Genomic DNA, 13142 nt, shown 5'->3' with positions numbered 1-13142 from the left:
TAAGGTAGATAAAAAAGTAAAAAGAAAGAAATCAGTCTTCATTCAACACAGTTATTATGTTCAAGGGAGTAGGATGAAGTAAAAAAACTCATCAAGTCCTACCCCGTTATGTGTTTATATCTACTAAATCATTTTTATATCAATCAGAAAAGAAAAAGTAAGAAGAAGTCTCCATTAAGGCTCATACTTTACCCTTAACCGTGATATTTTCACAACTTTTGGTTTGTATCGGGATTATATACATCCTCACCCTGGCACTCTTGTGTCAATTTTCTCTTGTATTCATAATGGATATTTCAATACTCTATTTTTCAACTTAGTTCTGACTTATCATTATATTTAATGTTTAGAATTTATCATTTTAACTCTGATTGATGTGTAGGTTCTTTGTACTATTTTTTTGAATTTGTTTTTGAAATCAGCAAGCGATTTACTCATTTTTAGGTCCGTTCTGAGATTATTCCACATATTAACACCTTTGCTAGATACACTTCTTTGCTTGATGTTTGTTCTTGTTTTGAGTTTTTTGAATAAGTTGGTACCTCTTAATTCATAGTTGCTTTCTCGAATTTCAAAAAACTTCTGAATGTTTTGGCAGAGCAGGTTATTGTGTGCTTTGTACATTAATTGGCCGATTTTAAAGTCAACCAGGTCATAAAATTTCATCGTATTTAATTTGATAAATAGTGGATTTGTGGGTTCCGTATATTTTGATCTATTAATAATTCGAATTGCTTTTTTTTGTAGTTTGAGAATAGGGAGTGTGTTTGTTTTGCAGGCATTTCCCCATATTTCCACACAGTAGGTCATATATGGTAATAATAATGAAGTGTATAATGTGTACAAAGATCTCTTATTTAGCACTTCCTTGGTTTTGTAGAGGTCTTGGCTATTTTTCTTTTTACATTATCGATATGTGGTTTCCAACATAGTTTTGAGTCTATTACTAATCCGAGAAACTTGGTTTCATACGCTCTTTCTATTTCAATTGAGTTTACCATAATTTTAGCTTGGTGTTTGATTGGTCTTGTGCCAAAAACAATTGACTTCGATTTTTTCAGGTTAAGTGACAATTTATTTCTGTCGAACCAGTTTTTTAATTTGTTTAATTCGTTTTCTACGGTTGTCAGGAGCTGTTTCAGATTTATTCCAGAACAGTAGAAAGTTGTATCATCAGCAAATAGGACACATTTAAATAGTTTTGAGACCTTGCAGATATCTTTTATTTATAAGATGAATAGTTTTGGACCAAGCACTGACCCCTGAGGAACTCCGTGAGTGATTTTCAGTTGATTCGTTTTTTTATTGTTGAGTTGCACGTACTGATATCTGTTTTCTAAATAACTTTGTATCCATTTATAAGCTACACCTCTAATGCCATATCTTTCTAGTTTTTTCAATAATATACTGTGATCTATTGTGTCAAAAGCTTTTTTTAGATCTAGGAAAACCCCAGCAGTAAATTCTTTGTTGTCTATTAGTGGCTACTGCTTCCACAAACTCCATAACTGCCATTGAGGTGGTCCGTTTTTCCCTGAAGCCATATTGATTCTCACTTAACAGCGCATGCTTTTGTATAAAACTATCAAGTCTGCGAGAAAATAGTTTTTCTAATATTTTTGAAAATTGTGGTAGTAGTGATATTGGTCTATAATTTGTAAACAGATGTTTTTCACCACTTTTGTAGATTGGAATAACTTTAGCAATTTTCATTCTTGATGGAAAGATACCAGCTTTAAATGACAGGTTGCATATGTGCGTGAAAGGTCGCACTACATATTCTATAATCTGCTTGATTATTGTCATATCAATATTAAAGCAATCAGTTGACTTTTTATTTTTAAAAGTTTTTATAATATTTGATACTTCTTCTTGTTTTACTGCAGTAAGGAACATCGTGGAGGAGTTTTTTTTCTACGTATCTAACTATTTCAAACAGGTTTGTTGGATCAGGAATTTGTTTTGCTAGGTTACTGCCGATGTTGACAAAATACTCATTAAATTCAGTTGCTATTTCTGCAGTTTTTTCCAAAATAGTATTTTTGCCTTTGATAAAATACTCTGGATAATCAATTTTTTAGGACTATTTCTGATTACTTGGTTAAGTATTTTCCATATTTCTTGTGTGTTACCTTTATTCTGCTCTAATAGTGCATGATAATGATCTCTTTTACTGGTTCTTATCATATTTACTAGTTTATTTTTATAGGTCTTATATTTTTTTTCTGCTTCTTCAGTTCTGAATTTTAAAAACAATTTATATAAATTGTTTTTCTTTTTACATGCGTTTTCTATGCCTTTCGTTATCCATGGCTTACTTGGGTCTTTATACTTTTTGGAGACTTTAGTTAATGAAAAATGTTTATCATATAAGGAGATTATGGTAGACTGAAATACTTCAAATGCTGTATTTGGGTCTTCGTTTGAGTAGACCTCGGTCCAGTTTTGTTTTTCTAGGTCTTGCTTAAAGGCATCGATGGAACGTTGAGTTCTTAGTCTTATTTCTGTTATACGAGTTGTTGATTTAGCTTTTCTATCGAAATAATTATGAAAAACTGCAAAAACAGGCAGGTGGTCACTTATGTCATTAATGAGAAGTCCACTTTCCATTTTATGATCAATCTTATTTATAAATATGTTATCTATTAATGTGGCCGTGTCAACTGTTATTCTGCTAGGTTTCAGGATTACTGGGAAAAAGCTGTTGCTGTACATAGTATTTATGAAGTCAGTTGTTTTTTTGTGTCTATTTGGGTTTAATAAGTCAATGTTAAAGTCACCACATATTATTCGTGTTTTCTTATCGTTGTAGTAACTGAGCATATCTGTTAGTTTTTTATTGAATGTGTCAATACATGTTCCTGGTGTCCTATAGATGCAACTTATGATGATATTTGATGCCTTTTTATTGTGTATTTCAATTGTTAGACATTCCATTAGGTTTTCTATTGTGTTTGTCAATCTCTCGATTTTACTGCATTTATGTGCTTTGTCTACATATATTGCAACCCCCCCCCCTCCTTTTTTGTTTTCTCTATGAATTGAATTTAGTCAGGTATTCTTTAATTTTTGTGAAGTTTTTATAGAGACTTCTACTGTTAAGTGTATTACCGAAAGTGCATTTTCCAATTTTATATTAGTGTTGAATTGTTCATCCAGGTGATAGTCAGAGTTTGTTACCCTTTGTTTGTTGTTGAAGAAGTTATTGTCTGGGTCCAAATTGTTCTCGGGATCGAATGGCTTATAGTCAATATCTTCAAAGGGTTGGAAGTTCATGTTTTTGGGATGTGAATTTCCCGCTCCCACACGGTCGTCGATGGCTCCCTCACGGCCGTTGTTGGTTCCCTCGCTGTCGTCGCTCGCTCTCTCGCCGTCATCACTGGGTCCCTCGTGGTCACTGGCTCCCTTGCGGTCGTCGCCGACTCCCTCACGCTCACCGGCTGGCTGCCTCCCGGCTCTCTCACGCGCGCTGGCTGGTTGTCTCCCGGCTCCCTCGCGGTCACTGGCTCCCCTGCAGTCATCGCTGGTTTCCTCTCGGTCGTCTCTGGCTCCCTTGCGGTCGTCGTTGGCTCCCTCACGGTGGTCGCAGGCTGGTTGTCTCCAGGCTTCCTCACGGTCGCTGGCTTCCTCGCGGTCATCACTGGCTCCCTCACGGTCGGTCGTCGCTGGCTGCCTCGCGGTCGGTCGGTCTTGAAAAAGTTATTGTCCGGGTCCAAGTTGTTCTCAGGGTCAAACGTCTTGTGGTCAGTAGGGTTGGAAGTCATCAAAGGGTTAGAAGAGTCATCAAAGGATTCGAAGTCCATGTTTTTTGGTATGTGAATTTCCTGCTTCAGTAGGGTCAGAGTTTTTATTGTCGGGTGGTGAAAAATTCTCAGTATGCTGCTTTATGGTGTTGAACTCGAGCCTGTTGTGTTGGAGTACTGGTGCGGGGGTGGACAATAAGTTTGTCATGTCTTAAGTAGGCAGTTTCCCCTCTGTCACGTGCAGCTTTTAATTTTGGGAGGAGCTCTTTTCTTTTTTGTCGTACGGCATCTGTAAAGTCTTCGTTAATGTAGATGTTGGAGCCCCGCGACCCTAGTGAGGATCAAGCGGCTCGGAAGATGAATGAAGATGTTGGAGCCTTTTAAGTATTTCGCTTTTTGTAGGATCCTTGATCTGTCCTTGTATCTTAGAAATTTCACCACAACTGGCCTTGGTCGAGGTCTTCCAGGGTCTTGTCTTCCTGTGCGGTGAGCTCTCTCCACCTCAATTTGCCCCTGTATCAGCAGTTTCTCCTTAAGGATTTTTTGAACTTTTTCCTCTGTTTCAGTCCACGTTTCTCCCGGTTTTTCCCTCAATTCCATCAATTACTAAGTTGTTCCTTCTTGACTGTCCTTCCAAGTAGTCCACCTTGTCCGTTAATACAAGCATGCCGTCACATACTTTGTAGAATTCCGTTTGCATGTCTTTGGAATGGCCAGTTTGACAGATTAGATTTTTTTTAATGTCGTCTACTTCTTTTGGGGTAAAATTGATGCTGGTTTTTATTTCTTGGACTTCCCTGGTAAAAGTGTCAAGTCGTGAGTTTGTTGATTCTATTATCATCTTGACAAATCCTTTGAAATTTTCCTGTTGTTGTTGCAAGAGCGCCGTAAAAAGTTCTTTTTGTTGCTGGAGTAATTCATTTACTTGAGTGAGGGTCAGGGAATCCTCTTCCTGCTTTGTGTCTTGCTTCTGTTTGGGTGGCATTTTGTCGGGTTTCGTTGCTAGCCGGTTGTATGCTAGTTTGTGACGTGTCCAGTAGGCTTGCTGCTGGGTGTTTCTAACGTGGCAAGTGGGTTTACCGGCTCCCTCACGCTCGCTGGCGTTTGGTTGGTTGGTCTCTGGTCGTGGGTTCCAGCTGCGTAGCGACTTTTCGCAGTTAGCTTCCGTGCTAACGTCCCCGGTTAGCTTCCGTGGTGAGGTGGTGCAAATGGGTTGTTTTTTGTGAGATGGTCCTTCTCTGGAGGAGGAAGAGAAGGTTGCATTGGCATCAGTGAGGATGATGACAATGTCATGTGGTGGGGTTTGGCTAACGACCTGATGGAGTTGGTCGAAGAAGGTGTCCTTCACTATATCATCGGTGACATCTGTGGGGGTGTAAGCAACGATGACTGTCATCTTGCCATGTCGGTGGAGGAACCGTGCAGACAGGAGTCGATCGTTAATTGGAATCCAGCTGATAAGTGATTGGCATGTATGTTTGGACATGGCCAGCGCAAGGCCATCTGAATTTCAGGGCCACTCCATATGAAACAGTGTTCTCCTGCTGTAATTTCGTCGCTGCCTTGCCATCTTGATTCACATAGACCCGCCATGGTGATTTTGTAGCGGGAGAGCTCCAAGGACAGCAGTGAAGGAGCTCCAGCCCGAAGAAGCGTTCGGACGTTCCATGTAGCAATGCGCGTCTTCAGGCGTAGGTCAATCCGTACTCGTTGGTCGGGGGCGTTCCTATGTCTTGTCTTGCTTTGGGCAGTCCGGTTTCTTCTGGTCGTTTTCGTAACAATAAATTTCTCCTGAGTGGGTTGTTGACCCTCTGCAGGATAGTCGGATGATGGGGCTGCCATCTCAACGGCGTACCGACACACCGTTGGGACCTTGTTAGTCTGGAACCTCCCCGGAAGACCGGCCTGCCAAGGGAGCTCCAGACGGTAACACTCTCGGATCATTGGAACACACATACATACTACACTATATTTTATTAATCTACAAACATGGTGTTTTTGTCTAGAAAGAAGCAAATTGCCTTGGCTGTTGTGGATTTTTTATAATTATACAAAGAGAGGAAATGGGCAAACAATAAAAGAGAGAATGTGGATATTTTAGAAGCCACTAGCAATGATGACCCCTTTCATTGACTCCACATGTGTAGGTTGGCAAAAGAACCATCTACTGTTTTGTATTTTAGCCACAAGTACATACAGTATGAAGTTATAAATATACTGTAGTTCAGTACCATATTTTCTGAACTATAAGGTGCTTTGGATTATAAGGCGCACCTCAAATGATTTGGCCTATTTAAAACAGTTTACATATATAGGGTGCACTGAATTAGAAGTGGAGCCACAGTAGTGGCTCGGGTTGCGCTATGCATCCACTAGATGGAGCCACACTAAAGGGAATACAATACAATACAACACAGCTTGATTAAAATTGAGTCTTTCACAACCGCTGCAGTTGTAACAAAGCCATTCGAGTTGGTCACAAATACGGACATCAAACATACAAATACAAGTGGCATTACAAAACAATAAATGAAAGACAAAAGTGGGCTTACATCCACAATGAGCTTAAATATCCTTAGAAGTCTTGCTTGTCTCTTTCTTCCTTCGTTTAGTCAGTAGTTTACCATGCTTTTGATATTATCTTTGTTTCATGATGCCTGCGCAGAGCTCACAAAGTAGTTGTCTGTTTGAGCTTGTGTTGGTGACTGCACATATCAATTAGATCTCACTATTTAGCACCGAGGTAGTGCTAACACGTACAGCATATACTGTATATCAAACTCACGCGGGCCATACTAATATTAAACTTTCATGTCAACGCGGCAGCCTCAAACGTGCATCCTGTGGGCCGCATATGGCCTGCAGGCTGTGAGTTTGAAACCACTGCTCTAAATTGTCCCGCAGTATGATTGTGAACATGAATGGCTGTTCGTCTATGGGTGCCCTGCTTATAGTCGGCAACCGGTCCAGGGTGTCCCCCGCCTACTGCCCGAAGACAGCTGGGATCAGCTCGAGCATGCCCGAGATCCTCGTGAGGATAAGCAGATTTGAATATGGATCGATGGATGGATATATCTATATCAATATCTATATCTATATCTATATCTATATCTATATCTATATCTATATCTATATCTATATCTTTATCTAGATAGATTCACGCATTTCACCTGTGATTTAAATTTGAATTTGAAAAACCTTTTACGCATGGTCGGCCACTCAGGAAAATTAGGCAGAAGCCTGTACATGGCGGCAACAGTTCAATCACATCTGTCACATTCCATGGTGTGTGGCAGCGCTCAAAAAATAGCGCTTAAGAACGTTAAGTAATGGGATATTAAAAGACAGAATAAGACTATTACAAAATACGTGGACACTGTGGATTTTTTTTCTTCATTATGAATTCAAAATGGTCGCTGATGGTGTAGTGGTAGTGTGCGGGCAGCGTGGGATCAGTTCCCGCTTTGTGACGGTGTGAATGTGGGTGTGAATGGAAGTTTGTCTATCGATGTGCCCTGCGACGTACTAGTGACCAGTTCAGAGCGTAGTCTGCCTGCCACACGAAATCAGCTGGGATAGGCTCCAGCAACTCTCCGCGACCATGTTCAGGATACGCGGTGTTGAAAATGGAGGGATGGATGGATCATTCAAAATGTTCCCATCTCTACAGTTTGGTAATTTATTGTTTTCTCCAGCAGACAGATGATCCAGCACAGACAGATAGTCATCCACCAACACAGACTGCACCTGAGAGCACAGACACCAAGGCCCAACCCAAAAGACTTCATGTCTCCAACATCCCATTCAGGTTCAGAGACCCAGACCTAAGGCAAATGTTTGGTGTGAGTACAATAAATTAGAGTGAAATTCATGTTCACTTTTATATCTTTTATAAGAACAAGTGTGGAAATTTTTACTCTGTACAGTGATTCCTCGCTACTTCGTGATTCACTTATAAGATAAGATATCCTTTATTCGTCCCACACTGGGGAAATTTACAGGATTTATTTATTGTGGATTCAGTGCTTTTTCCAAAGTACTGCATTCAGAAAAAATGGCTGAATGATTTGGAGGTTTTGTACTGCATAGCACAAGTCTCTTCGCTTCACTCAGAAGGCAATACTGATGAATGTTAATTACTGAATGTTTTATAATTAAAGATTTAAGTAAATACCTGTACTGCTATAGTCTTTGTCTGAAATATGTAAAGTATAAATATTGTTTAGATATTTTAAACATGCTGGTATTCACAAACCCTGACACAAAAATTCCCGTGGTGGGGTGGAGGGGGGCAAACCCTACTTCGCAGTTTTTCACTTCGCGGCAGGATCTCAATCCCCATTAACCGCGATAAGTGAGGGATCACTATATATGTAAATTAATTGTGTTTTGGATGTTAATTTGATCCCTACTTATTTCACAATTATTCACTGTGTTTTCTTTTTAATAACAGCATTTTGGCAAAATCTTAGATGTGGAAATCATCTTCAACGAGCGTGGTTCTAAGGTCTGTAATTTTTAGTTTATATTTTTCCAAGCATGCCACCGTTAATTTTTCCTGAATCGGCCTTGGTAGTGTAGTGACAGATGTGCAGTTGCCAGGGTTACAATTCCCAGCCAGTGCCCTACTGGCTTGTCCTGGTCACTAAGACCAAATCAGTGGGTTCGGGTGGGCAAAATGTGTGTAAAATAAATCAGGCCATTGATGGTGACCCTGGATGGGATGAGATGAAAGTCACAACCTTTGGTTGGAGTAGTTTTCCTGTGCACATACTGGGGTTTCTCTAAAACAAAATCATATTTGCAGATTGATGAAACCAAACAGAGCAGATACTTATGAATGAGCATGTAGACATTGTGGAAATGGTAGTCTGTCCATTGGACATTTGTTGTATTATAGATAGCTTTGATAAGTCCAAAGTAAAAAAATAAATTACATAAATAAAATAAAAGACAATATGCCTAAGTGTTTACAATCTCCCAATGTCATACAATTGAACTGCTTCAGTCCAGAGCAAAAAAGATTTACTTAATGATAAACTAACATCATTAATGAAGAACACAATTTTTGTATTGATGAATATATTTTACATTTTGTAGAAGGTGTGGTTGTTCAAAGATACTTAAATATCTCCCCCATCAATTAAATTAACAAACTGTAGAGTCGTGACAGATCAATACGGCAACATTGAGAAATTGTCCTTCGAATAATTTTGTCTGGCATTTGTTTTGCACAGAGCCGTGCGAGTTTATCAGAGGTGCTTAATGATTTCATTTGCTGATGTAAACATTTCTGTGGTTACACACATGCACGCACGCACGTACACACACACGCACACACACACACACACACACAAATGCTACATAGCAAATTTATCAGTATTATTATAGTTGAAATGTCAGAGAGTACACATTTCTAAGCTTTACACTGTTGTTGATTTGTTGCTTGATTATAAAATTGTGCTTTGCCCCTGGTGCTTTCACCCTTTTTCCATGCAGGGTTTTGGATTCGTAACATTCGAGCGTAGTATGGACGCCGACAGGGCCAGGGAGAAATTACACAGCACTGTGGTCGAAGGCCGTAAAATAGAGGTACTTGTGTTCAAGCCTTTCTTTCTCTTCTCCTTGTCCTTGTCCTTTTTGTCCCCTATTGATGTATGTGTAAGTGAGCGTCTGACAGTCGACCACAACACCCTATCTTATCTTTCTTGTGAAATGGCATTCAAAAGTCATCCAAGGTTTGAGTTTTTTCTGTGGTTGCAGCTTTCCTTAAAAAAAAAAAAAAACATACACAAGACAGTACATTAGCAGACTGTTTTTATTTGTGTGCACAATTAAAACATGACCAAAAAAAACATTAGGTTTGTTTCGTGCTAAATAAATCCTCCAAAGAATTATGAACTGTATTTTGAAAACTTGTAGATGCTTTGGATTTTTAGCTGGCCAAAATACTGCAAAGAAAAGCAGAAAAATCAATCTTCTCTCACCACTACATTTCCTTTTCACGATCACATGGAAAATGGAGCCTTTCCCAGCTGACTCAGGCCACGTTTACAAAACACAATTTTTAATGAGAATGGATAGAAACTCTTGTGTTGGTCCATCGTTTACACAACGGTTTTATCGTGTCTCAAAGTGATGGTGTTCTCCATTGCTGGAGTTACAATTCATGGCTAAATTCCTGAATTATGGGAAGTGCACAAGCGAGAGTAGCTCACGTTCATTTTTGTTGTTACATGGGCTGCTCAAGATCGTGAGTTTGATAACGCATTATGCGTGAGTGTTGATATACTGTGGCCAGTGGAGACACATGACTTCCATAATGTATATTCACATGTTGAATATATTCGAAATATGCTTGATACATAGGACTCTCTTTTCTGCCCAAAAATATTGAAGTGAAATAATTGGCAGAACAATGACTGATTTTGGAATATCAGAAATCAAATCCCAATTGCCATTAAATATAATATTCAAATAGTCTAGTGGTATTGTTTTCATCGCATCTAGAAAATGGAGAAAAATTAGATCCAATTTCAAATACAAATTGCAAGTTGGAAGATTCCTCCATTAATATTATTATTATGATGATGATGATAAGAGGAAGAAGAAGAACATCGAAACAAGGCTCAAGAGCATGGATGGGCAACTTAAGTGATGAAGAGTGCCCACAATTTTTTATTAGCACTGCTGGGGGTCCACATAAAACCACAAGCTTCCTCAACAGATGTGTCCATCCATCCATCCTTTTTCTTCCACTTGTCCAAGGTTGAGTTGCGGGGGCAACAGCTTGAGCGGTGCACCCCAGACTTCCCTCTCCGCAGCCACTTCATCCAGCTCTTCCGGTCAGCCCGAGGGACACCAAGTGATAGTCTCTTCAGAATGTCCTGAGTCTTGTCCCTGGAGCCTTCTCCGGGGTGGGACATGCCTGGAACACCTCACCAGGGTGGCAGGCTTCCAGGAGGCATCCTAACCACATGCCCAAGCCACCTCAAAGGAGCAGCGTGTCGACTCCACATGTGTTGCTCACAGATGACCGAGTTTTTAACCATATCGCCATGGGAGAGATCAGTGACCCTACGGTGGAAACTTATTTCCCCCGCAGTAATTTGAAAGCTTTGCCTTTCGGCTCAGCTCGTCCTCCGCCACAACAGAGCAATAGAGTCTGCATCACTGCAGATGCTGCACCAATCCGCAATGCTGCTCCATTTCAAACTGGAATCTCACCGCGTTTTGTGACGCTTATACGACCGGAGACAAATTTCTTTTGTGTTCTACATACTTGGTCAATAAAGATGATTCTGATTCTGATTTGTCTGTGCTTAGAAATTATGTCTCTAAATGTTATGAATGAAATTGATGACAAAGGACAGCCTTGACTGAGTCCATCCCTCACTGAAAAGGAATTACTCGAGGCAATACAGATCAAACTCTGCGATTGGCTGGGAGCCAGTTCAAGATGTACCCTGCCTACTGCCCGATCACGAATGGTATAGGCTCCAGTACGCCCACGACCCTCGTGAGGATAAGTGACTTGGATAATGGACTGATGAGTACTAATCAACTTTGACATTGGTTCTATAGGTACCCCCCACAGAACTCCCACAGAATGCCTTCTCCAAGTCCACAAAACATATGGGGGTTGTTTGGGCACACTCTTTTGGACTTCTGAGGACCCTGCCAAGGTTGTGGTCCACTGATAAACGGCCGGCACATAATCCAAATTGCTCATCAAGAATCTGAGATTTAATGTGATCGACCCATGATTGGTTTTAGTCCCAGTCACATCCTTCCGGGTCTTACCGACTACGTGTACATGCAGTCAATAACGCTTTTGAATATGAGCAATATCGGGGTTTGCTCATTGCCATGGAAACACTCACAAAAATACGCTCAAATATACGCATATTCGGTTTTTAAAAAAACTGAATCAGATGTGTTACTCATTTTTTAACCTGAATATTTGGTCGTATGAACACCTATTGGTTCCACCTCAATGGAATGGAAAGTTGGTTTGCGTTCTGCACATGCTCTTTACGGGAGGATGTTTTATTTTTATTTTTTGAATTAAGTACAGAAATGACTTGTATGTTTTTCTACAAGCATAAGTAAACCAACGTGGCAAAACTCAAGACACAGCACAGAACCACACTTTTGGAGTGAGGATGAAACTGACGACTTTATGAGTGTGATGACTGACTTGAATACAATGTCTTTTATTGATAGTTGAAAGTTAGAGGCGGAAAAGTCATCTATGACGTTGTCTGTGTGTTGCAGTTTTGATGGGAATATTCCACTCGATCACAATTACCATGTTGACTGGAGTCTGTTTATACTTGTAAATTGCTTATGCTGAATGTTTCAGAAACCGTAATTTAGACGAACATTGATGGCATGTAAATGTAGCCACTGTCATTGTCCATGTGAGCATAGAAGTCCTCCGAGCATGGAGCACTCTCCAACCCCTCCAAGGACTCCAAAAAGGGTGGCTACACTTAACTGCTGTTTGTTGCATAGGTGCAAACGACAGTCAGTACTCGTCCCCACCAACCGTAGGCAGAGGGAGGCTATGCTGTCATCGAGTGAGCTGAACCCAATGTACAGGTGCTAAACGTTGGGCAATAAATATACCCACAATTGCTCGGTGCGGTGGATGTCACTGTTTTCTATTCATAGCACCTCTAATAGATCTCTCTCAGCCAATCTGATTTAGCATTACAATTTGTTTGGAAGTATTAAATCCCTCCTCAGTATTAAATACTGTCTAGAGCAGTTCCAAATAATAGTACAGTACCAGTTACTCCAGCAGATCAAGACACACAAGTGCAAATCCCCAAAGCAGAGGTCCCTAAACTATGGGCCGCCGGCAGCATCCTACCCGCCTCCGTATTTGGTCCGGCTCACAACGTCCTGATTCGAGGTCAGCAGCGCCCCATCCCCACTGTACACAGTGTTAGTGGTGCACTGTTTCCCACTCCTAAGATGTCGGACGGTGGAACAGAATTTCCTCAAAGCCGTCCGGAAGTCGGCTTCGATGGCCTCACCGAACTGTTCCAAGGCCCGAGTTTTTGCCACAGCGACCACCGAAGCTGCATTCCGCTTGGCCAGTCGATACCCTTCAGCTGCCTCTGGGGTCCCACAAGCCATAAAGACCCGATAGGACTCCTTTTTCAGCTTGACAGCATCCCTTACTGCTGGTGTCCACCAGCGAGTACGGGGGTTGCCACCACGATAGGCACTAACCACCTTACGGCCACAACTCAGATTGGCCACCTCAACAACAAAGGCACAGAACATTGTCCACTCGGACTCAATGCGCCCCGCCTCCCACCGGAACATGGGAAAAGCTCTGCCGGAGGTGGAAGTTGAAACTCTTTCTAACCGGAGATTCTGCCAGAC

The 13142-nt window shown here is 40.9% G+C and overlaps 1 protein-coding gene across 11 annotated transcripts in view; it reads left to right on the top strand.

The window, feature by feature from the left end:
- The window catches only part of rbfox1 (RNA binding fox-1 homolog 1), a 256048-nt gene that overhangs the window by 157102 nt on the left and 85804 nt on the right, over positions 1 to 13142 (top strand). For 9 of the 11 annotated variants that reach the window (XR_007959562.1, XR_007959561.1, XM_052049732.1 and 6 more), the window contains 3 exons: positions 7439 to 7585; positions 8197 to 8250; positions 9243 to 9335. Coding sequence is in view for 9 of the 11 variants with exons in the window: in XM_052049732.1 (XP_051905692.1) it covers positions 7439 to 7585; positions 8197 to 8250; positions 9243 to 9335 (294 nt within the window). In the remaining 2 variants the exon portion in view is untranslated. The remainder of the gene's footprint in view (positions 1 to 7438; positions 7586 to 8196; positions 8251 to 9242; positions 9336 to 13142) is intronic. The other 2 variants (XM_052049733.1, XM_052049726.1) reach the window with 1 other exon arrangement.

The sequence above is a fragment of the Hippocampus zosterae genome, chromosome 17 (assembly GCF_025434085.1).
Source record: "Hippocampus zosterae strain Florida chromosome 17, ASM2543408v3, whole genome shotgun sequence".
Taxonomy (NCBI): Eukaryota; Metazoa; Chordata; class Actinopteri; order Syngnathiformes; family Syngnathidae; genus Hippocampus; species Hippocampus zosterae.
The sequence above is the reverse complement of the archived record's forward strand: the minus strand, read 5'-3'. Positions and strand labels throughout refer to the sequence as shown.